General features: G+C 44.1%; 2 protein-coding genes across 2 annotated transcripts; both read right to left on the bottom strand.

Moving 5' to 3' along the window:
• Positions 1 to 1,626: 1,626 nt before the first annotated feature.
• Positions 1,627 to 17,757, bottom strand: LOC110507072 (beta-secretase 1-like). Its single transcript, XM_036965555.2, has 9 exons — positions 16,746 to 17,757; positions 12,100 to 12,188; positions 11,604 to 11,820; positions 11,152 to 11,289; positions 9,277 to 9,411; positions 8,837 to 8,938; positions 8,438 to 8,587; positions 7,760 to 7,931; positions 1,627 to 4,284 (listed from the first exon to the last, which is right to left on the bottom strand). The coding sequence occupies exons 1-9, from the start codon at positions 17,058 to 17,060 to the stop codon at positions 4,040 to 4,042; spliced, it is 1,563 nt and encodes a 520-aa protein (XP_036821450.1). The 5' UTR covers positions 17,061 to 17,757; the 3' UTR covers positions 1,627 to 4,039.
• Positions 17,758 to 18,053: 296 nt separating this feature from the next.
• Positions 18,054 to 22,638, bottom strand: LOC110507554 (T-box transcription factor TBX1). The gene is made up of 6 exons (XM_021587610.3): positions 22,537 to 22,638; positions 22,038 to 22,209; positions 21,687 to 21,842; positions 19,087 to 19,154; positions 18,492 to 18,610; positions 18,054 to 18,307 (listed from the first exon to the last, which is right to left on the bottom strand). The coding sequence occupies exons 1-6, from the start codon at positions 22,632 to 22,634 to the stop codon at positions 18,153 to 18,155; spliced, it is 768 nt and encodes a 255-aa protein (XP_021443285.3). The 5' UTR covers positions 22,635 to 22,638; the 3' UTR covers positions 18,054 to 18,152.
• Between the last annotated feature and the right edge of the window lie 1,873 nt (positions 22,639 to 24,511).

Genomic DNA, 24,511 nt, shown 5'->3' with positions numbered 1-24,511 from the left:
GCCCTTCAGCCCAACATCCCTGGAGGTTTACCAGGTCTTGCGGGAGGTATTCTCCAAGACCCGCGCCACTTGTCTTCCTCCTCATCGCCCCTTGGACTGTGCCATCGACCTGCTGGCAGGGGCTATGCCTCCGCGCAGACGCATCTACCGTCTGTCGGTGGCTGAGACCCAGGCCATGGAGCATGTCCACTTCTCCTGCGTCTGCAAGTTTCTTATTCGTGGCCAAGCAGGATTAGAGGACTCAATGAAATTTCCACAAAGTACCATTACCCTCTCCCGTTGGTGCCGGTAGCTATAGAACAGCACCGCGGGGCCCGGTTCTTTACCAAACTGGACCTGCGGAGTGCATACAATCTCATCTGCATCCAGGAGGGGGATGAATGGAAGACTGCGTTCAGCATGATGTCTGGTCACTACGAGTACTTGGTGTTGCCATTTGGTTTAGCAATGCTCCGTCAGTGTTCTAGGCATTCGTTAACAAGGTGTTCAGGGACCTGCTCGGACGCCAGGTGGTCATGTATATCGATGACTTCCTGGTCTACTCGGCTACCCTGGAGGATCACATCACTCACGTCCGAGCAGTCCTGGAACGCCTCCTGGCTAACCAACTGTTCGTCAAGACTGAGAAGTGCCAATTTCATCAGAAGGCGGTCTCCTTAGGCTACCAAATCAGCCTGCGGGGATTGAGGATGGACGACATGAAGGCAGATGTGGTCAGATCACTGACAGTCCCAACCACCATAAAGGGGTTACAACGGTTTTTGGGGTTTGCCAACTTCTACCACTGTTTCATCAGGAACTTCAGCTCCGTCGCCACCCCTCTCACCTCAAGGGTGGTCCCCTTCCATCTACTCAAGGGACGTTTCACATCCGCCCCATTGCGCAAACACCCAGATCCCACTATCTCCTTAGTGGTGGAGGTGGACGCTTCAGAGGTGAGCGTGGGGGCAGTTCTCTCAACGACAGGGTAATCCACATAAATTGTATCCATGTGCATATTACTCTAAGAAACTGTCCCCTGCAGAGAGGAATTAGGATGTTGGTGATCGAGAGCTCCTGGCGGTGAAGTTGGCATTAGAGGAATGAAGACACTGGCTGGAGGGCGCCAAGGAACCATTCGTCATCCTTACCAGCCTATAATCCCATCCTCCCGAGTCGTATCCCCTGTGGTCTGGGACGTAGATATGGACATTTGCCAGGCTCTGGAGAGGGAGCCCTCACCCACTAACTGTCCTCCCGAGCTCATCTATGTTCCCACAGGGATAAGGGATCGGCTGCTGACCTGGGCACACACAGCTGTCGTTGGACATCCAGGTATTTCCCAGTGTGTGTTCTGGGTTTTCAGCTGGCCCTGGCTCCATGGACCCCGGGTCAGAGCGACACTCCTACGGTTGATGAGTGGTTCAGGCTCGCAGCATGTGGAGCGACGCTCACGTGAGACTCCAGCGCGTCAAAAGGAGCAGGCAGACCGCCGCTGCAGTGAGAGTCCTGTGTACCACCCTGGGGATCGTGTCTGGCTTTCTACCAGGAACGCCGCCTGCCCTGCAAGAAGCTGATAGTGACATTATAGGTCCAGATGTCTGTATCCCACTCATTAAAGAAGGGGAACTCATGTCATGACACAGATTAAATTATATTTGTTACTTTATTTATTGGTAGTCAGTGCTGTGTCAGGTGCGTCTATTTATTTACAGCAGGTCTATGAAAGAAGAATCTGTCTGTAATTGCGAAATTGTGTTTCATTTACATAAAATCATCACACAACGATTTATATTCAAGCACACCATGGGGATAGTGCAGTTGACTGGGGCACATTAATGAGTTTTTGTATGTGAGCTGTTAAAGGGTTGGCTGAGATCAAGCTGTTTGGAGGTTTTGAAGACCTCTGTATGTGTGGGAGAATGATTGTGTGTGTCTGTGCGTCTCTTTCTGTGTGAATTAGTACATTCACAAGCAGTGAGGTACCAACTTATAAAAGTGTCATATCTGATATTAACTGTATTAAATACATAATCTAAGCTTTTTAATGTACACCAAGTAACATGGCTTCACCATCAATTTCACTGCATCTGATATTTGAGTGCTAATTTTACACTCTTGAAAAGTTCACCCAATTAGCACTTATGATTAGCGTTGCTTAGCTGGTACTGTTGATGTAAAATCAAATATATTCATTTAGGTCCATCCTTAAATTCTAGATCACCTCGTGTATATGTGATCAATTAACACACAGTACCCGCCAAGTTTGGACACACCTGATTCAAGGGTTTTTCAGAATTTTTACTATTTTCTACATTGTACAATAGTGAAGACATCAAAACTATGAAATAACACATATGAAATCATGTAGTAACAAAAAAGTGTTAAATCAAAATATATTTTATATTTGAGACTCTTAAAAGTAGCCACCCTTTGCCTTGACAGCTTTGCACACTCTTGGCATGCTCAGGTAGTCACCTGGAATGCATTTCAATTAACAGGTGTGCCTTGTTAAAAGTTTGTGGAATTGAATTCCTTAATGCGTTTGAGCCAATCAGTTGTGTTGTAACAATGTAGGGGTGGTATACAGAAGATAGCCCTATTTGGTAAAAGACCAAGTCCATATAATGACAAGAACAGCTCAAATAAGCAAAGAGAAATGACAGTCCATCATTACTTTAAGACATGATGGTCAGTCAATCCGGAAAATGTCAAGAATTTTGAAAGTTTCTTCAAGTGCAGTCGCAAAAACCATCAAACGCTATGATGAAACTGGCTCTCATGAGGGCCACCACAGGAAAGGAAGACCCAGAGTTACTTCTGCTGCAAAGGATAAGTTCATTAGAGTTACTAGCCTCAGAAATTGCAGCCCAAATAAATGCTTCACAGAGTTCAAGTAACAGACACATCTCAACGTCAACTGTTCAGAGGAGACTGCGTGAATCAAAACACGAGCAATGGACAGTAGACCGGTGGAAATCTGTCCTTTGGTCTGATAAGTGCAAATTTGAGATTTTTGGTTCCAGCAGGCGTGTCTTTGTGAGACAGAGTAGGTGAACGGATGATCTCTTTATGTGTGGTTCACACCGTGAAGCATGGAGGAGGAGGTCTGATGGTGTGGGGGTGCTTTGCTGGTGACACTGTCTGAGATTTATTTAGAATTCAAGTCACACTTAACCAGCATGGCTACCACAACATTCTGCAGCGATATGCCATCCCATCTGGTTTGCGCTTAGTGGGACTATCATTTGTTTTTCAACAGGACAATGACCCAACACACCTCCAGGCTGTGTAAGGGCTATTTGACCAAGAAGGAGAGCGATGGAGTGCTACATCAGATGAGTTGGCCTCCACAATCACCTGACCTCATCCCAATTGAGGACTGCAGAGTAAAGGAAAAGCAGCCAACAAGTGCTCAGCAAATGTGGGAACTCCTTCAAGACTGTTGGAAAATCGTTCCAGGTGAAACTGGTTGAGAGAATGCCAAGAGTGTGCAAAGCTTTCATGAAGGCAAAGGTTGGCTACTTTGAAGAATTTAAAATATATTTTGATTTGTTCAACACTTTTTTGGTTACTACATGATTCCATGTGTTATTTAATTGTTTTGATGTCTTCACTATTATTCTACAATGTAGAAAATAGTACAAATAAAGAAAAACCCTTGAATGTGTAGGTGTGTCCAAACTTTTGACTGGTGCTGTTCATACATACATACATACATATACACACACCTCATACAATCACGAACACTCACACACATCTATAAATACTGTATATTTATATCATGCCCTTCTATCAATAAAGTTGTCCACTGAGTCCAGGAAGCCATTTAACCCAGCTTGCTGGTATATCCACCTTTGATGAATCCAAAGTAAGTGGCCATGGGCTTGTTTGGTCATTGTGCTACCCTCCCAAGCCACAACTAACACCATCCTACATGTTAATCTGTTTCTGCATTACTTAATGAGGCTGATGCGTCCTCAATAACCATTAGAAAAGCCTCCATCTCCATTCCTGGTAGGCTTGCCTCTCCTGTGTACTGTATTTCCATGCCTTTCTATCATTTGAGGAGTGAGATATTATCAGCGAAGTCCCCAGCTCCAGATGGGCGGAGACAGCGGGAGAAGCGCCACTGGCACAGCATGAGGCACAGTGGCAGCATGAAGAGGGCACAGATGCCTGCCATGATGTAGGCAATGGTCATCAGGGTGGACTCGTCCGTCTGCGGGATGTTGTAGCCGCAGTCCTCCAGATCCACGCCGTGGAAAGGCCCCTCGACGGAGGCCGTACGGAACTCATCGTGCACTGTGGCATAGAAATACACATGGATCAGGAACATACATACAGGCACGCACACACATAAATCCATCTTTAATCTGTCTCCTCCACTTCATCTACACTGATCGAAGTGGATTTAAAAAGTGACATCAATAAGGGATCATAGCTTTCATCTGGATTCACCTGGTCAGTCTATGTCATAGAAAGAGCAGGTGTTCATAATGTTTTGTAAAGTGTTGGACCCATGTTTCATGCTCTGAAATAAAAGATCCCAGGAATTTTCCATACGCACAAAAAGTTTATTTCTCTCCAATTTTGTGCACAAATTTGTTTACATCCCTGTTAGTGAGAATTTATCCTTTTCCAAGATAGTCCATCCACCTGACAGGTGTGGCATATCAAGAAGCTGATTAAACAGCATGATCATTACACAGGTGCACGTGTGCTGGGGACAATAAAAGGCCACTATAAAATGTGCAGTTTTGTCACAAAACACAATGACATAGATGTCTCAAGTTTTGAGGGAGCATGTAATTGGCATGCTGACTGCAGGAATGTCCACCAGAGATGTTGCTAGATCATTTAATGTTTATTTCTCTACCATAAGCCGCCTCCAATGTCATTTTAGAGAATTTGGCAGTACGTTCAACTGGCCTCACAACCAGCGGTGGAAAAGTACCCAATTTTGATACTTAATAAGTAAAAGTAAAGATACCTTAAAAGAAAATTACTCAAGTAAAAATGAAAGTCACCCAGTAAAATAATACTTGAGTAGCAGCCTAAAAGTATTTGGTTTTACATGTACTTAAGTCTCAAAAGTAAAAGTATAAATAATTTTAAATGTCTTATATTCAAGAAACCTTTTTAAATTTACGGATAGCCAGGTACACAGTTCAACGCTCAGACGTAATTTACAAACAAAGCATTTATGTTTAGTGAGTCTGACAGATCAGAGGCAGAAGGGATGACCAGGGATGTTCTCTTGATAAGTGCGTGAATTAGACCATATTCCTGTCCTGCTAAACATTCCAAATGTAACGAGTACTTTTTGGTGTCTTTGGGAATATAGTAGAGTAAAGGTAAAAGTTGTAAAAAAATAGTAAAGTACTTAAAAGTATATTTATTTACTTTACACCACTGCTCACAACCGCAGACCATGTGTAACTAGGACAGCCCAGGACCTCCACCTCCGGCTTCTTCACCTGCGGGATCGTCTGAGACCAGCCACCTGGACAGCTGATGAAACTGAGTAGTATTTCTGTCTGTAATAAAGCCCTTTTGTGGGGAAAAACTCATTCTGATTGCACTCTCTATTGCACTCCACACTGCCCTTTCCCATCTGGAACACCTATGTGAGAATGCTATTCGTTGACTACACCTCAGCGTTCAAAACCATAGTACCCTTAAGCTCATCACTAAGCTTAGGATCCTGGGACTAAACACCTTCCTCTGCAACTGGATCCTGGACTTCCTGACAAGCCGCCCCCATGTGGTAAGGGTATGTAGCAACACATCTGCCACGCTGATCCTCAACACAGGAGCTCCCCAGGGGTGCGTGCTCAGTCCCCTCCTGTACTCCCTGTTCACCCACGACTGCATGGCCAGGCACGACTCCAACACCATCATTAAGTTTGCAGACGACACAACAGTGGTAGGTAGGCCTGATCACCGACAACAACGAGACAGCCTATAGGGAGGAGGTCAGCTACCTAGCCGGGTGGTGCCAGAATAACAACCTATCCCTCAACGTAACCAAGACTAAGGAGATTATTGTGGAAAAGAAGGACCATTCTCATCGACGGGGCTGTCGATGAGGGATATACAGTGCATTGCGAAAGTATTCGGCCCCCTTGAACTTTGCGACCTTTTGCCACATTTCAGGCTTCAAACATAAAGATATAAAACTGTATTTTTTTTGTGAAGAATCAACAACAAGTGGGACACAATCATGAAGTGGAACGACATTTATTGGATATTTCAAACTTTTTTAACAAATCAAAAACTGAAAAATTGGGCGTGCAAAATTATTCAGCCCCCTTAAGTTAATACTTTGTAGCGCCACCTTTTGCTGCGATTACAGCTGTAAGTCGCTTGGGGTATGTCTCTATCAGTTTTGCACATCGAGAGACTGACATTTTTTCCCATTCCTCCTTGCAAAACAGCTCGAGCTCAGTGAGGTTGGATGGAGAGCATTTGTGAACAGCAGTTTTCAGTTCTTTCCACAGATTCTCGATTGGATTCAGGTCTGGACTTTGACTTGGCCATTCTAACACCTGGATATGTTTCTTTTTGAACCATTCCATTGTAGATTTTGCTTTATGTTTTGGATCATTGTCTTGTTGGAAGACAAATCTCCGTCCCAGTCTCAGGTCTTTTGCAGACTCCATCAGGTTTTCTTCCAGAATGGTCCTGTATTTGGCTCCATCCATCTTCCCATCAATTTTAACCATCTTCCCTGTCCCTGCTGAAGAAAAGCAGGCCCAAACCATGATGCTGCCACCACCATGTTTGACAGTGGGAATGGTGTGTTCAGGGTGATGAGCTGTGTTGCTTTTACGCCAAACATAACGTTTTGCATTGTTGCCAAAAAGTTCAATTTTGGTTTCATCTGACCAGAGCACCTTCTTCCACATGTTTGGTGTGTCTCCCAGGTGGCTTGTGGCAAACTTTAAACGACACTTTTTATGGATATCTTTAAGAAATGGCTTTCTTCTTGCCACTCTTCCATAAAGGCCAGATTTGTGCAATATACGACTGATTGTTGTCCTATGGACAGAGTCTCCCACCTCAGCTGTAGATCTCTGCAGTTCATCCAGAGTGATCATGGGCCTCTTGGCTGCATCTCTGATCAGTCTTCTCCTTGTATGAGCTGAAAGTTTAGAGGGACGGCCAGGTCTTGGTAGATTTGCAGTGGTCTGATACTCCTTCCATTTCAATATTATCGCTTGCACAGTGCTCCTTGGGATGTTTAAAGCTTGGGAAATATTTTTGTATCCAAATCTGGCTTTAAACTTATTCACAACAGTATCTCGGACCTGCCTGGTGTGTTCCTTGTTCTTCATGATGCTCTCTGCGCTTTTAACGGACCTCTGAGACTATCACAGTGCAGGTGCATTTATACGGAGACTTGATTACACACAGGTGGATTGTATTTATCATCATTAGTCATTTAGGTCAACATTGGATCATTCAGAGATCCTCACTGAACTTCTGGAGAGAGTTTGCTGCACTGAAAGTAAAGGGGCTGAATAATTTTGCACGCCCAATTTTTCAGTTTTTGATTTGTTAAAAAAGTTTGAAATATCCAATAAATGTCGTTCCACTTCATGATTGTGTCCCACTTGTTGTTGATTCTTCACAAAAAAATGTTTGAAGCCTGAAATGTGGCAAAGTTCAAGGGGGCCGAATACTTTCGCAAGGCACTGTATATATATATATATATATACAGTATATACCATCTCCCTCTCTCCCTCCTTCTCATACTCCCTCCATCCCCCCTCACCATGGCAGGTACTGACGGCAAATCCGATGCGTTTCCTCTGGCGGTCGAACACCACATAGAAGCCCTCCATGATGACGGCGCCCATGACGGTGCCCGTGCTGGACTGGGACACGGCAAACTTATAGCAGTCCTCCTGGGCCGAGGCCACGTCCTCCACGGGCCGCAGGTACTGCTGCAGGGGGCACAAAGAAACAGAGGACAGTCAGTAGAGAACACCTACAATGTATGTTAAGTATAAACCAGGAGAAATACAGCAATAGGCTAATAAGCTCACTGCACTGTTTTGTGCTTGTCTATGCAGTCTGGGTTTGGTGTAAGCATGAATTAACCAGTCCACGCATGAGTGAGGAATTTACTCACTTCTTTCACATTTTTATAGAAGCATATTATCAATGTCAACTGTTGCTAGTCGAAGGTTCAAAGCCAGAGCTGGCTGCCTCTACTGTCCCAATACAAGCTGCTCTCCACTTCTATCTCATTTCCATTGAAACAGGGATTCCACTAATCACCTCTATCTCCAAGGTCCAGTCTCTCTCATAGGAATAACATACATCAAATACTCTCTGACGTTCTCAACACATCTAAATTGAATGAACAGTGAAAGGAGTTTAAGAGAGGATCATCACTAGCTCATTGAATTGATGAATTGAAGGTAAGTACACAGACAGACACTGTTACCTGTGGGAGAATGGAGATGCGGAAGGACTGGTTGCGGTTCTCACTCATGAGGTAGAGCGAGATGACAGGGAAGATGTGCCACGGGGTGGAGCCAGCCTGCCAGCACACCAGCTGCTCCCCCAACCAGAACCCAGAAGGAAACTGCTCTGTCTGATAGGGAGACATGGGGTTTGTGTGTGTGTGTGTGTTGGGAGAGAGGGATAGAAAGAATATTTAGCAACAGCAGAAACTAGAAACTAGAGAAAGTTGATAGCCATGAAAGTATTACAGACATTAGACCTGTGAAAGGGGATATCACATGACACTAGCTGAAACTGGCAGCTAGAAAGATGAGAAAGAACAAAACAACAGAGAGGGGGAGTGTGAGAGAGAGGAGAAAAGGTATGAGGAGGAACTCACAGACGAGGCAGCCTCGATGGCCTTCACGGCTGCCTGGAACACTTTGCGAGGGAGCCGGAGGTTAGTGGTGCCACTGTCCACAATGCTCTTATCATAGTTGTACTGATAGAACCACAAGAGAGGAAACAAATTGTCATTATTTATTCACTGTCACTTACCGCACCAGTATTAGTGATAAAAGGTAAACAGACAGATATTCAGGGTTAAATAAAGAGAATACAGGAGCAAACTAAAGAGAAAAAGAGAAGGGACCACTCATACTTAAAATGTACGCACACATGACTGCACACATACGTCGTTTTGGATAAAAGCATCTGCCTAATGGCATATATTATATTATTATATTAAAGAGAAAAATGTAATGAAATAGAGAGGAAAATATTGATTGAAGGATCATCAGAAAAACAAAATGTTATCAGCAAAACCGTTAGCTCCAGTACCTCCTTGCAGTCCATGTTGAGATCCTGACCATTGACCTCAATGCGCACAATGATGACCTCATAATACCACTCCCGGCGGATCGGGGTGTACCACAGGTCTCCAACATAGAGAGAAGAATCCACTCCACCGATGATCTAAGGAAACGGAAATCAGACAGTATCATAGGATGGGTCCAAATTCTCAACACACTTTCTATCTCATATTGCCTTTGCAATACAGATTATAACTAAACAATACCGACATACAGTACCTACCTGGCACATACCATCTCTATATAAACTCAGCAAAAAAAAGAAACGTCCTCTCACTGTCAACTGGGTTTATTTTCAGCAAACTTAACATGTGTAAATATTTGTATGAACATAACAAGATTCAACAACTGAGACATAAACTGAACAAGTTCCACAGACATGTGATGAACAGAAATTGAATAATGTGTCCATGAACAAAGGGGGGTTCAAAATCAAAAGTAACAGTCAGTATCTAGTGTGGCCACCAGCTGCATTAAGTACTGCAGTGCATCTCCTCCTCATGGACTGCACTAGATTTGCCCGTTCTTACTGTGAGATGTTACCCCACTCTTCCACCAAGGCACTTGCAAGTTCCTGGGCATTTCTGGGGGGAATGCCCTATCCCTCACCCTCCGATCCAACAGGTCCCAGGTGTGCTCAATGGGATTGAGATCCAGGCTCTTCGCTGGCCATGGCAGAACACTGACATTCATGTCTTGCAGGAAATCACACACAGAATGAGCAGTATGGCTGGTGGCATTGTTATGCTGGAGGGTCATGTCAGGATGAGCCTGCAGGAAGAGTACCACATGAGGGAGGAGGATGTCTTCCTTGTAACGCACAGCTTTGAGATTGCCTGCAATGACAACAAGCTCAGTCCGATGATGCTGTGACACACCACCCCAGACCATGACGGACCCTCGATCCCGCTCCAGAGTACAGGCCTTGGTGTAACGCTCATTCCTTCGACGATAGACGTGAATCCGGCCATCACCCCTGGTGAGAAAAAACTGCGACTCGTCAGTGAAGAGCACTTTTTACAGTCCTGTCTGGTCCAGCAACGGTGGGTTTGTGTCCATAAGTGACGTTGTTGCCGGTGATGTCTGGTGAGGACCTGCCTTACAACAGGTCTGCAAGCCCTCAGTCCAGCCTCTCTCAGTCTGAGCACTGATGGAGGGATTGTGCGTTCCTGGTGTAACTCGGGCAGTTGTTGCTGCCATCCTGTACCTGTCCCACGGGTGTGATGTTCGGATGTACCAATCCTGTGCAGGTGTTGTTACACGTGGTCTGCCACTGCGAGGACGATCAGCTGTCCGTCCTGTCTCCCTGTAGCGCTGTCTTAGGCGTCTCACAGTATGGACATTGCAATTTATTGCCCTGGCCACATCTGCAGTCCTCATGCCTCCTTGCAGCATGCCTAAGACACATTCATACAGATGAGCAGGGACCCTGGGCATCTTTATTTTGGTGTTTTTCAAAGTCAGTAGAAAGGCCTCTTTAGTGTCCTAAGTTTTCATAGCTGTGACCATAATTGCCTACCGTCTGTAAGCTGTTAGTGTCTTAACGACCGTTCCATAGGTGCACGTTCATTAATTGTTTATGGTTCATTGAACAAGCATGGGAAACAGTGTTTAAACCCTTTACAATGAATACCTGTGAAGTTATTTGGATTTTTATGAATTATCTTTGAAAGACAGGGTCCTGAAAAGGGGATGTTTTTTTTTTTTTGCTGAGTTTATAACTCTCTTGGTTACACTAACACAATACACCGCTTCTGTGTATTTCCCTAAAACAGAAAATGTGTCTGTGTCTTTTCCTATCTACTCTATGTCTATTTATCTTGCTCTATCTCTCTCATCTCACCATGCTGCCACCCACGGTAGCACTGCCCAGGCTGTAGTTCTGGGTGAACCCTGCACCACACATCTGCAGGGAGAACAGGTTAGGCACGGGGGTCTGCCGCACCAGCGAGTCAAAGAAAGGCTCCAGCATCTCATCAGGCTAAACAGAAAGGGGGCGGGGGTTAAAATATTTAAAAATGGGAAAAGGATAACTACATTAAAGTGAGGGGGAAAACATCTAAAACAATCCTGTGGTCATTTTAGCCATCTTGTTGACAACAAGCCTAAACTGATATTGTATCTCCACTGTGCATTTTTCACATTACTGAATAGTGCTGTCTCTCTACCCTCACCAGTGACCCTCTAGCTGATCACTCTCACCCTCCCTTTTCATCTCCCTCTTCCCCCCTCTCACCCATGTGTTTTCTACCCAGACCATTTCCCATTCCCTCCTTCTCTCTCCCCTCCTCTCACCCGGGCGATCTCGGCGTAGGCCAGGCCCAGAATGCCCTCCCAGTTGGATCCGTTGATGAAGAAGCGGTCCGACTGGGTAATGGCAGCGATGTTGGCACGGAGCGAGGCGTTGGGGCCGTGTGGCACAGACACCAGGTCAGTGCCCAGCTCACCCTCCCAGCGGCCCTGGGTGTAGGGTACGTAGACACTGCGCCCAAGGTCGCGGTAGGAGTTAGACCTATGAACAGCAGCAGAGAAAAGGGGCTTACTGTATAAGCCCACCAAGGGAAGTATGTGCAGAGTCATCTAAAAGGGAGAGATCCCACTGAGATTCACTCTTCAATGGGATTCATATTTAATATTATATTTAAAGGGATAGTTTACTCAAAAAACATATTTTAGTATTTTGCCCATCCAGCCACTGTTGATAGGGTCCCAAAGCATTGCCCATGTCAGCAGTAAAGTTTTCAAGAAAGAGCACTTTCAGTGTATTGTAATAAGATCCCATGGTACTCACAGTGAGCGATGGTAGTATCTGCAGAGGAAAGGGTGAGCAGCTGCCCCGACTGCAAAGTTACTGCTGCCTGTGTCCACCAGAATATTCAACTGATTCCCAAACACACAAACACAACATAGTTGTCATTACATATTCACTGGGCATTTTTCCAATGCTAGGCCTATATTATGTGGTAGCTATATGTGGTGTATGTAGGTGTGTGTGTGTGTGTGTGTGTGTGTGCGTTATCGAGTCTTCCAGTGTTAAACGACAGAATACATTGAAATACACTGATGATAAGGACATTATTCCGGTTACCTTGGAGACAACCATGCCTATTCATAAAATGATTCCCTGCAGCTGCTGCTAAAAGCACTTCTTCATTTCAGCCATTTGGAGTCACTTTCTCTCTCCCTCACCTCCTGGCATTGTGGTACTGGCAGTTGAAGCTCATTTGCAACTGGCAGTTGCTATGTATTGGTTTCTTTTGCTCCAAATGTCCTTCTCTTTTCCTTTCCCTCTGCATCCAACCCCTAGGCTGTTCTCGGATTGCCCTCTCTCTCTCTCTCTCTGTCTCTCTGTCTCCCACCTTCCCTCTCCTTTCAGTGTGAGTATCACATTTTGCGCAGTCAGTCAATCAGACTGGCAGCCATGTTGTCTCTCTGGTGACCAGCAGGACCCTGATCAATAATAGATCTGCTCCAGAAATATCCAGGGATGCATCCTCAACTGGCACCCTATTCCCTATATAGTGCACTACTTTTGACCAGAGCCCAAGTAATGCACTATGTAGGGAATAGGGTGCCATTTGGGACATAACCCAGGAAAGGTCTTCTTCTCAGTGGCAGAGCCAAGAGCCTGAAGGACTGTGTGCATGGAAGAACCCCCAGCCTGCCTTAGTCTCTCACCCGGTCCCACACACACTCTCCACACAAATGCCACATGCACACACACACACACTCCCACTAACAGAAACATGTCACTTGAGATACACTCATCACATGCACCCTGCTGTTCCATAACATATCCATGTCGTCTTCTTACCCTCTATCATAGAAGTGTTAATTGGGTATGGCAGTCGCCCTACCCTACAACACAAACAATTTAAAATAGGCTACTAAAATCATTTAAATCCCGATTAGAAGGCAAATGCATTTTTCCGGAACTGCCTGGCTGACTTTAGGACCATGCAGACACCTGGGAGCAGGGGGGAAGGCTGTTTGTATGGATGGCTGGCTGGCTTTATGGAGAGAGCATCACGCAGCTGCAGGGAACAGCGCCACTCTTTCTCAAAACAGTGGAGAGGTACAGATGGATGCAGTAGATTGCTTTGGCTAGGTAACTGTTTGACTTGACATGAAACTAAACTAGAGTTTTAATCCCGGTGCTGAGCTAGTGAGTAGCAGCTAATTCTTGTATGACGTGTTTGTAGCACAGGAGGCTGGTGGCACCTTAATTGGGGAGAACAGGCTCGTGGTAATGCCTTCAGCGGAATTGGTGGAATGGCATCGAATACATCCAACACGTTTCCATGTGTTTGATGCCATTCCATTTGCTCCATTCCAGCCATTAAAATGAGCCGTCCTCCCCTCAGCAGCCTCCACTGGTTTCTAGAATGTTCAGTCCCCTATTGACTGAGGTGAATGAAGCTACAGCAACAAACTGATCATGTCTGGAGTCATGTAAGCTTGTTTTTGCTGTGCTCCAAATGCATTTTAGAATTTTTACATTTTGTAGAAATACAGCAAATGAGCTTCAGTTTTCTAAACATTGCTTAGAGGAGCATGTCCCTTTACCATCCATTCCCTGGGTTTCCAGCAGCTGAAATGATGTTCTACAATGTACACACATCACATCAAAACACTAAGCCATACAAACACAGATACATTGCAGTTAATTGTGGGGGAAACCCATATCAAATGTAAATTAAAGAGGGTTCCTAGGGAGATTGTGCATAACAGTCTGTGTGGATCCATTTGCATGTTAAATGATATTGAAATAAATAAAGAATCACCTTAGCATTATGAGGTAGTACTATGAAGAGTGATTTAACTTTAACCTGCATAAACTCTCCCTCAGTCAGCCTCTTGGCCCGCTCTCTTCCCTTTCTCTCTCTGATTGTAGTGTAGCGGGTGTATTTTGGTGAGGAATACGCTGACGGCTCACAATTGATTTGTCCTGCCCGCATCCTGCTTCCCTTCAGACACACCACCCGAGACGCCTGGCCCGCGGCTGCATCCTGACACACACACACACACTTCACTCTTGCTACGACCCTTCTAAACTTCCTCTAGCTGGCAGAAGCCTAGAATCCCTGTTGCAAACCTCATCTATTATTTTAGGGACTGTATGCATGAAGCATCTCAGAGGAGTGCTGATTTAGGATCAGTTGAGCCTTTTAGATCATGAATAAGATTACAGGGGGGACCTGATCCTAGATCAGCACTTCTACTCTGTGATGATTGATACATACAGCCCCTGGTTTACATCTTGAAGTTGATTTAACAGTCACACATTTAAGTCTTATAAACTCAGCAAAAAAAGAAACGTCCTCTCACCGTCAACTGTGTTTCTTTTCAGCAAACTTAACATGTGTAAATATTTGTATGAACATAACTAGATTCAACAACTGAGACATAAACTGAACAAGTTACACAGACATTTGACTAACAGAAATTGAATAATGTGTCCCTGAACAAAGGGGGGGTCAAAATCAAAAGTAACAGTCCGTATCTGGTGTGGTCACCAGCTGCATTAAGTACTGCAGTGCATCTCCTCCTCATGGACTGCACCAGATTTGCCCGTTCTTATGATATGTGATATGTTACTCCGCTCTTCCACCAAGGCACCTGCAAGTTCCCAGACATTTCTGGGGGGAATGGCACTATCCCTCACCCTCCGATCCAACAGGTCCCAGACGTGCTCAATGGGATTGAGATCTAGGCTCTTCGCTGGCCATGGCAGAACACTGACATTCCTGTCTTGCAGGAAATCATGCGCAGAACGAACAGTATGGCTGGTGGCATTGTCATGCTGGAGGGTCATGTCAGGATGAGCCTGCAGGAAGGGTACCACATGAGGGAGGAGGATGTCTTCCCTGTAATACACAGCGTTGAGATTGCCTGCAGTGACAATAAGCTCAGTCCGATGATGCTGTAACACACCGCCCCAGACCATGACGGACCCTCCACCTCCAAATTGATCCCGCTCCAGAGTGCAGGCCTCGGTGTAACTCTCATTCCTTCAACGATAAACGCGAATACAACCATCACCCCTGGTGAGGCAAAACCGCGACTCACGTTAGTGAAGAGCACTTTTTACAGTCCTGTCTGGTCCAGCGACGGTGGGTTTGTGAGGACCTGCCTTACAACAGGCCTAAAAGCCCTGAGTCCAGGCTCTCTCAGCCTGTTGCAGACAGTCTGAGCACTGATGGAGGGATTGTGCGTTCCTGGTGTAACTAGTTTTTGCAGTTGTTGTTGCCATCCTGTACCTGTCCCGCAGGTGTGATGTTCGGATGTATCGATCCCTGTGCAGGTGTTGTTACACGTGGTCTGCCACTTCGAGGACGATCAGCTGTCCGCCCTGTAGCTCTGTCTTAGGTATCTCACAGTTCGGACATTGCAATTTTTGCCTTGGCCACAATTGCAGTCCTCATGCAAATGAGCAGGGACCCTGGGCATCTTTCGTTTGGTGTATTTCAGAGTCAGTAGAAAGGCCTCTTTAGTGTCCCAAGTTTTCATAACTGTGACCTTAATTGCCTACCGTCTATAAGCTGTTAGTGTCTTGAAATCCGTTCCACAGGGGCATGTTCATGAATTGTTCATGGTTCATTGAACAAGCATGGGAAACTGTGTTTAAACCCTTTATAAAGAAGTTATTTGGTTTTTTACAAATTATCTTTGAAAGACAGGGTCCTGAAAAGGGGATGTTTATTTTTTTGCTGAGTTTAGTAGTCTATACAGTAGGCCTTTGTGGAACTTTGTTTGGTTTGTATTACTGTAACAAAGCAGTATGGTAATGGTATCCCTTTGAGTGTATTTTAGTGTGTTGCATAAATAGTTATTAACACTGGATTCATCTCTATGGTTGTATTTGTATCAATGTCTCTAAATGTTAGTGAGTGGATGGAAGCCAGTGATGGTTTATCCTCCTAGTGGCATAATGAGAGTGTCCTAGGTAGGGTATAACATTGGCTCTGTCACACAGTAATCCCTGTGGTGTGCCAGTCTGTACCCTGCAGCTGCTTAGCTGCATCACACTGGGAATTATCCCCCCCCCCCTCTCTCTCACTCTCTGCAGAATTAAAGGCTTCATTCTCTCCTTCTTTCTCTCTCCTTCTCTCACATGCAAACACAGGCACAGACACACACATTTATTATTGTCCTTCTCCTTCTTCACCCTCTGTCATTTTAAAGGCCAGGTTACCAAGGTTTAGGAAGGCCAGTGTTTCTTAACAAACAGGTGTACATGTTTTTTCCCTACTACTCATCACCTGATTCCACTAATCAAAAGTTTGATAGGGTAGGTTTGACGTGCCACAATGCAGAGGATATAGGACACAGGTGCGCAAAACGTCATACAGGGTCAACGGAATGGGCGTCTCAATAAGAGAGAGAGAGAGAGAGAGAGAGAGAGACAGAGAGAGAGTGAGAGCGTCAGTCAGTCACCTTCTGTGGCGGTGAACCCACTGCCATCTCCACGTAGTAGCCCTGTCCAGATTTCCCACGTAGGTTGTCGATCATGTCCACGAAATTGATGCCCCTGACCCCTCTGCGCCTTCGCGCAGCCCTCGAGGAGCGTTGCGGGGCCACGTGCGGGGGTTGGGTTTCGGAGAGAGGGCCCTGCCGCAGTGGGAAGTGGAGAGTCAGTGGACCAGAGGTGTTTGGTTCAACTTCAGCCTCGTTGGTGCCGAAGCTGACACCCACAAACAGGGCGACAATCGTCCATAAAAATACCATCCAGCGAGGACAAAGTGCATCCATTTTCAAATGTTATTTTAGGCTTTATATTTTAGGACACTTAATTTGCGCGCTCGACCGTCTCCTTTCGGTTTGGCATCATTAGAAATGCTGCAGAGTTGTTGTTTATAGCACCAAGATCAAACGCTGATGCTGCAAAACAATATAGTTGCAGCCATAATGCAATAATGTTGACATCTTTATTAAAATACAGCGGAGTTCCCTTGATTTGAAGATCTGTCCGTGTACAGATGCTGTCGTAACGAGCGCTTTGCTGCCGCGACCATATACCTTGTCCACACCTTATAAGAAAAATAACAATAATTTACAAAATCTTTGATAAACGATAGAAATATCCATGTGCCAATAGTCTATAGTTGTCGACAAAACAATCCAATTCAGTATAATAAAATCAACAACTGCGCAAATAGGGCGATAATAAAAGAAAACAGAGAACGCCTGAATTAGAGATTGTCCAAAAAGGGCTGTAGTCCCAATATCAACAATCTAGAGGCCCGTCCCGTCACCCGTCCGATCATCGTTCTGTCACACGACCAAAAATCCCAGTCAAATAGACCAACATAATCCGCATCACTCCTCTGTGCATTCTCTCCGCTACCTTCCCGCATTCACCCGCTTCCTCCATCAATCCTGCATCATCTTGTAATTGAGCGGAGCATCTCCTTGCAAGCGCAACCTCAGTCGGGAAATAGGAGCGCACAGGGCATTGTGGGTATAGTAGTTTTTCTATGTAATCATTGGCATAACAGAACAAATAGCCTTTAATAAAAATAGCTTATATTAAATCATAAAGCAAAAGAGCAAATTATTTTAAATTGGTCTTTATTGACATAATTTGAATAACAATATTTTCCACTTTAAACAATTAATTCCCCTATATTGCCTTGTGTGCTTTGTGTAAAAAGTCATATCTAAAATCACCAGCCCAAGATGAAACAATCAAAGAAAATAGGCTAAATGATTGAGCTCATAATAGAACATTTTCACTTGGTTCCTTTGAGAAATAATGAAGAGAGATATTCACATATTGAAGGAGAATGTGGGCTACTGTAGGAAGATCTTTAGCAATGGAACTATGTAAGACATTCCCTCCTCTCATCCCAGGTTCAGTCTCTCTGAAATGCCTGGACATTCCCAGAGAGTGGGAAGGGGGATGAAAGTCAAAGGTGGGAAAATATTATTCTCCACATCCTTTCTCTCACTGGTACAGTTGATGTCTTCCCTGCAGTGGTGGCCTAGTTCACGATGCGCTGTTGATAGAGAGGCAATGTTTTAATCCTCTAATCCTACAGAGGAGGAAACCAAGAGCACCTATGTAAAATATCATTTCTCTGACCAAGATTAGTTCACATTGTGGAGTGACAGTGACGTATTAAGGGCTGTATATTGCCTTAAAAAAACTCAGTATTTCATTCCTGGGTCTCAGTCTCTCACTTGATAGACTCTTTAGGTTCTGTGGTCGCTGCTCTCCCGACATACTGTCAGGCTCGTGGCTGCCCTCCTGTGGCTGCCAGGTGGGCAGAGAGTGACGCAGGGGCCTGGCACTGCCCACCCTGAACACACAACAACACACAGTCACATTACAATCAAAGGAGTGTTAGGCAGAATTGCAACAGGTTCAAAACAGGTTACCACCATTAGTCACCTTTTATCCGATCATGGTACGCTTGGCTTTAATAACCAATGGCTTACTTTATCAAGCCTAATTGAGTGTCTGCTGTGTTGTCATATGTAGAGGCCAGAGTCAAAGTTCAGGTGTCATATTGCGATTGATCCTTAACCTGAATATCAGGTGATAAGGGAGAGAGCGATAAGGATGTACAATGGTGCAGTTATTATTTAGTTGAGCGTTTTCGTGGAACAATCTAGATTTGATATTAACTGTAGGAGGGAAACCCCCTGAATCCAACAATCAGTCCTCAATGTCTGAATGTGGTTGTTGTTCTTTGACGTTTGTGTTCAACGTATCACCAAAATCATTCTGACATTTTAGACACTAACGAACAAAGAACATGTTTATTTATTTTACCAGGCGTCAGGATCAGTAGTTCGGAAGCCCTTGGCAAACGGGTTACTGGCTATCTTCAACTGGGTGATCTGAGAGAGAGAGAGAGATTTTTGGATTTGAACAGGATCCCTCGTCAATGGCGACAGCTAGTCTCATTGGGGTCTGACACACAATGAAAAAGACATTATAGACAAAATACTTTAAAATGTACATACATTTAAAAACATTAACATGTAGTGTGTGTGTGTTTATCAGTTACACATACATTTCAGCACATACACACAAAAAGTAGGTCCCATGGGAGGCAGTCGTTTTGCCGCGAGGTGTTGCTTTATTCGCGTTTTGAAACCAGGTTTGCTGTTCACTTGCGCTACATGAGATGGGAGGGAGTTCCATGCAATCATGGCTCTTTATAATACCGTACGTTTCCTTGAATTTGTTCTGGACCTGGGGACAGTGAAAAGACCCCTGGTGGCATGTCTGGTGGTGTAATTTTGTGTGTCGGTGCTGTATATAAGTTGACTATGAAAACAGCTTGGAATTTCCAATACATTATTTCTTATAAAAACTAGAAGTGATGCAGTCAGTCTTTCCTCAACTCTTAGCCAAAAGAGACTATCATGCAATAGTATTGATATTAGCCCTCTGATTACAATGAAGAGCAAAACGTGCCGCTCTGTTCTGGGCCAGCTGCAGCTTAACAAGATCCTTCTTTGCGACACTTGACCATATGACTGGACAATAATCAAGATAAGATTCAACTGGAGTCTGCAGGAGTGTGGTCTCCAAAAAGCTGAGCATCTCTTTATCACGGACAGACACTTCCCATCTTTACAACCATTGAATCAATCTAAGGTAACAAACACTAAGTAATTTAGCCTACTCAACTTGCTAAACAGCCATGCCATTCAGATTCAGCTGAGGTTTAGAACAGGGAATGATATACATGTACCAAATAGAATGCTCTTAGTTTTAGAGATGTTCAGGACCAGTTTATTACTGGCCACCCATTCTAAAACTGACTGTAACTCTTTGTTTAGGTTTGCAGAGATTTCTCTAGCTGGGGTTTGCTGACACGTACAGGAGGAATCATCATACAGGCTTTGTTAAATGCCAGTGTTAGGTCAATTTACATTTTACAACACTGTTTAACATTAGAGAAGCTTCCATTAAAGAAAACCCACTGTGTTCTGGTTAGATAGCTCTGAATCCACGATATGCTGAAAGTCTGTTGTTAATTTGTTTACAGAGAAAAGCATTGTATTTGGTCAAACACAGTTTTTTCCTACAGTTTACTAAGAGCTGGCAGCAAGCTGATAGGTTGGCTGTTAGAAACAGTGAAGGTCCATTCTTTGGTAGCGGAATGACTTTGGCATCCCTCCAGGCCTGAGGACAAACACTTTCCGCTAGGCTCAGATTAAATATATGACAGATAGGAGGTTTGACATTATTGATCGATAACAATCATTTCCCCACCTCTCCCACACAAACTTTACCAAATACAAACGTATAATGCTTTTCTTTCATTATTCATTTTTTTATGCATGAATACAATTGTCTCACTGTTTGTTGTTGGCATTTCCTGCCTAAGGTTGCCCACTTCACCAATTAAGTAATCAGTAAAGTAATTGGCAACACCAAATGGTTTTGTGATGAATAAGGCATCTGATTAGATGAAAGATGGAGTTGAATTTGTCTTTCTGCCCATAATTTCATTTAAAGTAATGTGATCATCTTTATATCATTGATCTTGGCTTCATAACACTGTTTCTTCTTCTTTTTGTTAACTTTAGTCATACAATTTCTCAATTTGCAGTAAGTCAGCCAGACTTATTAGCCACTCCTTTTGCCCCATCTATTTCAACCATACAGTTTTTAAATTCCTCGTCAATCCATGAAGCCTTAACAGCTCTAACAGCTTCTTAACAAGTGGACTTTTATCAATAATTGTAAGGAGCAATTTCATAAATTCATCAAGTGCAGCGTCTGGATGCTCCTTATTTATCACATCAGACCAACAAATATTTTTAACATCATCCACATAAGAGTCAGCTAAATCGTTTGTAGGATCTCTTACACAATATTTTAGGCCCAGCTGCTTTGGCTTTAATGGATATAGCCACTGTATTGTGATCACTTTATCCAATGGGCACGGATCCAGCATTAGAACAAAGTTCTACAGTGTTAGTAAAAATGTGATCGATACATGTGGATGATATAGTTCCTGCAGTGTTTGTAAACAACCTGGTAGGTTGATTAATAACCTGAACCAGATTACAGTTACTGGTTACAGTGAGAATCTTCCCCTTGATGAAAATCTGTCAATATTCAGGTCCCCATGAAAGTAGACCTCTCTGTTTACATCACATACTCTATCAAGCATTTCACATTTTAACTTTATTTCTAAGGCTACATATATTAATATGGGGTATTTTTTGCCCTTTCCTAGGTAAAGAGAGAGAGAGAGAAAGAGAGAGAGAGAGAGAGAGAACATTATCTGTCATCAATTTCAAGTCAGCATGTAGGGTGAATCTCCAATAGACATAATTAATTCAAGACTGGACTATTTTGTCTCTGCAACATCATATGTAGTGACAGTTATAACATAGTCATTACATTACCCTGTGGTTCTGGTAGGCAGTGACGGCTATGAAGCGTGTTTCCGGGAAGGAGAAGGTGCAGAAGTTGCGGTGGGCATGAAGCTGGCTATCCCGCCGTGGGTCCACATACACCACATGGAATCGAGGCTGGTAACGATGCATGGAGTTCAAGATCATCTGGGTGTTTGACAAACAATCACAATGCACATTACATCCACACACAGGCACAAAGACTCAGAAATACAAAGAATGTATAAAGAACACGAGGAAGTACTGATTGTAAAGATGTGTGTGTCTGGACTGGTCGGTGTGTGTGTGTGTCTGCGTCTGGACTGGTCGGTGTGTGTGTGTATGTGTGTGTGCTTGTCTTACATGTCCATTGTCATCCAGCAGGTTGTTGGTCAGTTTGAGTGCGTCGAAGGAGACCATCTGTTTCATCCACTGGGAGCCTCTGGCGGGGGAGTCAGGGTGGAAGTGCATCCTCCCCGGGGCCGCCACGTCGGCCCGGCCTGCCACCAGCCACGAGGAGCTGTGGAACGCATATCTACATACAGGAGAGCAAAGATACTATATACATTGGTTGCAAGTTGTGTCACTCCACTATTGAAAGTTCTGTTACATCAGGCTGAAAGTTCTACTCAATACATTCTCCATTGGCGCTGATTAAGATTTTGTGCATTATCTGGTACATATTATGTGGTACAATCAAGAAGAGGCTGCCAGGGTATGTACTGTACACCATAACCACAATAAACCATATGATGATTCCACACAAACACTATTATGTGTAGATCTCTTATGCTGGCAGAGTGTGGGTAAAACCACAGAGCCTATAAATCACATTCTATGTAAGTCTATGGAGAAAACTCACCTGTATCTCTTGTCATCCACAGGGATGAAGTCCATGAGCAGCACATACTCCGCTGCAGGGTCCATCCCTGAGATACTCACCTGGAAGGTAGGGAACATCCTCCTACAAGGACCATGCATGACTCAGCAGCAACACAGTGATATGTGATTAGTTCAACCACAGTGAGTGTGTGTGTTTATGTGTGTGTGTTTACGTGTGTGTGTGTGTCCATTTGTGTTAGCATGTTCCTACCTCCCAGCCTTGGTGACGATCATCTCTGTGCCCAGCTGGTCAAACTGCTGCCACAGCGTGTGCATCTCCAGCTGAACTGTGACCCCCGTGACCTGGGGGGCTTTGGCACAGGTGGCCCCACCAGCTTCTGCACAGCAGGGCAGCGTGAGGGCACACCTGTGAGACAGCTGGGGAACTGGAGAGGAGAGGAGGAAAAAACACATGAAAAACAGGATTTCCCAAGGAAAGTCAGGTAGGAACCAATGAATTCAAACTAACGCAGTGAAGCTCCAGTACCATCCATACTGTTTGTGTTGCAGTCAGAATCTTCAGTGGTGGGGAAACGCTTCAGATTTCTCCACTTTCAATTTCCATCAATTGGTCTTCTGTTCCACTGTTCACTGACCAGTCTGATGTCCAGTTTAGAGTAGAACTGTGACCACATCAAATCCCCTGCTTTAGTCTCAGACCGTTAGCTGTCCTTGGAGAAGCAGAGTGTCTGTGTGGTTGAGGGTACCACTGACTGGGTCTGGGACACAGAGGACTGGAACACCAAGCAGGCTTTATACAGGCTGGGACACTCAAGGGACCCTCGATCCCACCTCATCCATTACACTGTAATAAAGCCCACTGACATGCAATATTAACATACTCGCACAGACAAGGACACACACACGCACACACACTGAGAGGGATAAAACACACACTCTGCACATATACATAGATACATGCACATGAGATGTGACAGAGGAGGAATGAAAACATTTACTACGGCTTTCAGACAATTCTTTACAGTTTTATACCATGATAGGATGCACAAAGTGTTATTTTCATTGAGATGCACTTCACTGTTTAGAAGTGGGTCATTAATTACACTAGTTGTCCTCCGTTATTGAGTGAGGACAGACATCCGACAGAGAGCCGCTGCTGCTATTGATTCAAAAAAAAAAATCTCTTCAACACCACGCTAATTGCTATCTTCAACTCTAATCTAAAGTTGCCTTGAGATGGTCACCAAAAGAGCTTCACCGTGTCTGGTCTGGGAGGAATTCTTATACGTGCCGTATCCATAGGAATAATATAATAACATGTAAAAGATGCTTTTATCCAAAGCAACCTACAGTCATGCGCGTATATATTTTTCCTATGGGTGGCCTGGGGAAGCGAACTCAGTCATTAACAACAACAAAAAGAACAGTTAAGACAAACCACGAAAACAGTAAGAATCACGTTGCAAAACACATTTAAAAACAAACCAAAAACCAAATAGCAGTGGATACAAGTTTATAGTCCAGTTAGTACAGGTTTATTATCAAAACTATTACAACTGAGCAGGGTAGCCTAGTGGTTAGAGTGTTGGACTAGTAACCGGAAGGTTGCGAGTTCAAACCCCCGAGCTGACAAGGTACAAATCTGTCGTTCTGCCCCTGAACAGGCAGTTAACCCACTGTTCCCAGGCCGTCATTGAAAATAAGAATTTGTTCTTAACTGACTTGCCTGGTTAAATAAAGGTAAAATAAAAAAATAAAAAATAAAAAGATAGCAGCAAATAAAAGTTTACATTAGAATTCATGTAGGTTTATTATCAAACTATTACAACTTAGCAGTAGATAGCAGCAAATAAAAGTTTATAGTAGAATTCACATAGGTTTATTATCAAACTATTACAACTTAGCAGTAGATAGCAGCAAATAAAAGTTTATAGTAGAATTCACATAGGTTTATTATCAAACTATTACAACTTAGCAGTAGATAGCAGCAGATA

Source organism: Oncorhynchus mykiss, chromosome 27 (assembly GCF_057628025.1).
Source record: "Oncorhynchus mykiss isolate SJ-2025 chromosome 27, ASM5762802v1, whole genome shotgun sequence".
In the NCBI taxonomy this organism is placed as follows: domain Eukaryota; kingdom Metazoa; phylum Chordata; class Actinopteri; order Salmoniformes; family Salmonidae; genus Oncorhynchus; species Oncorhynchus mykiss.
This window is presented reverse-complemented; position numbering and strand designations above follow the sequence as displayed.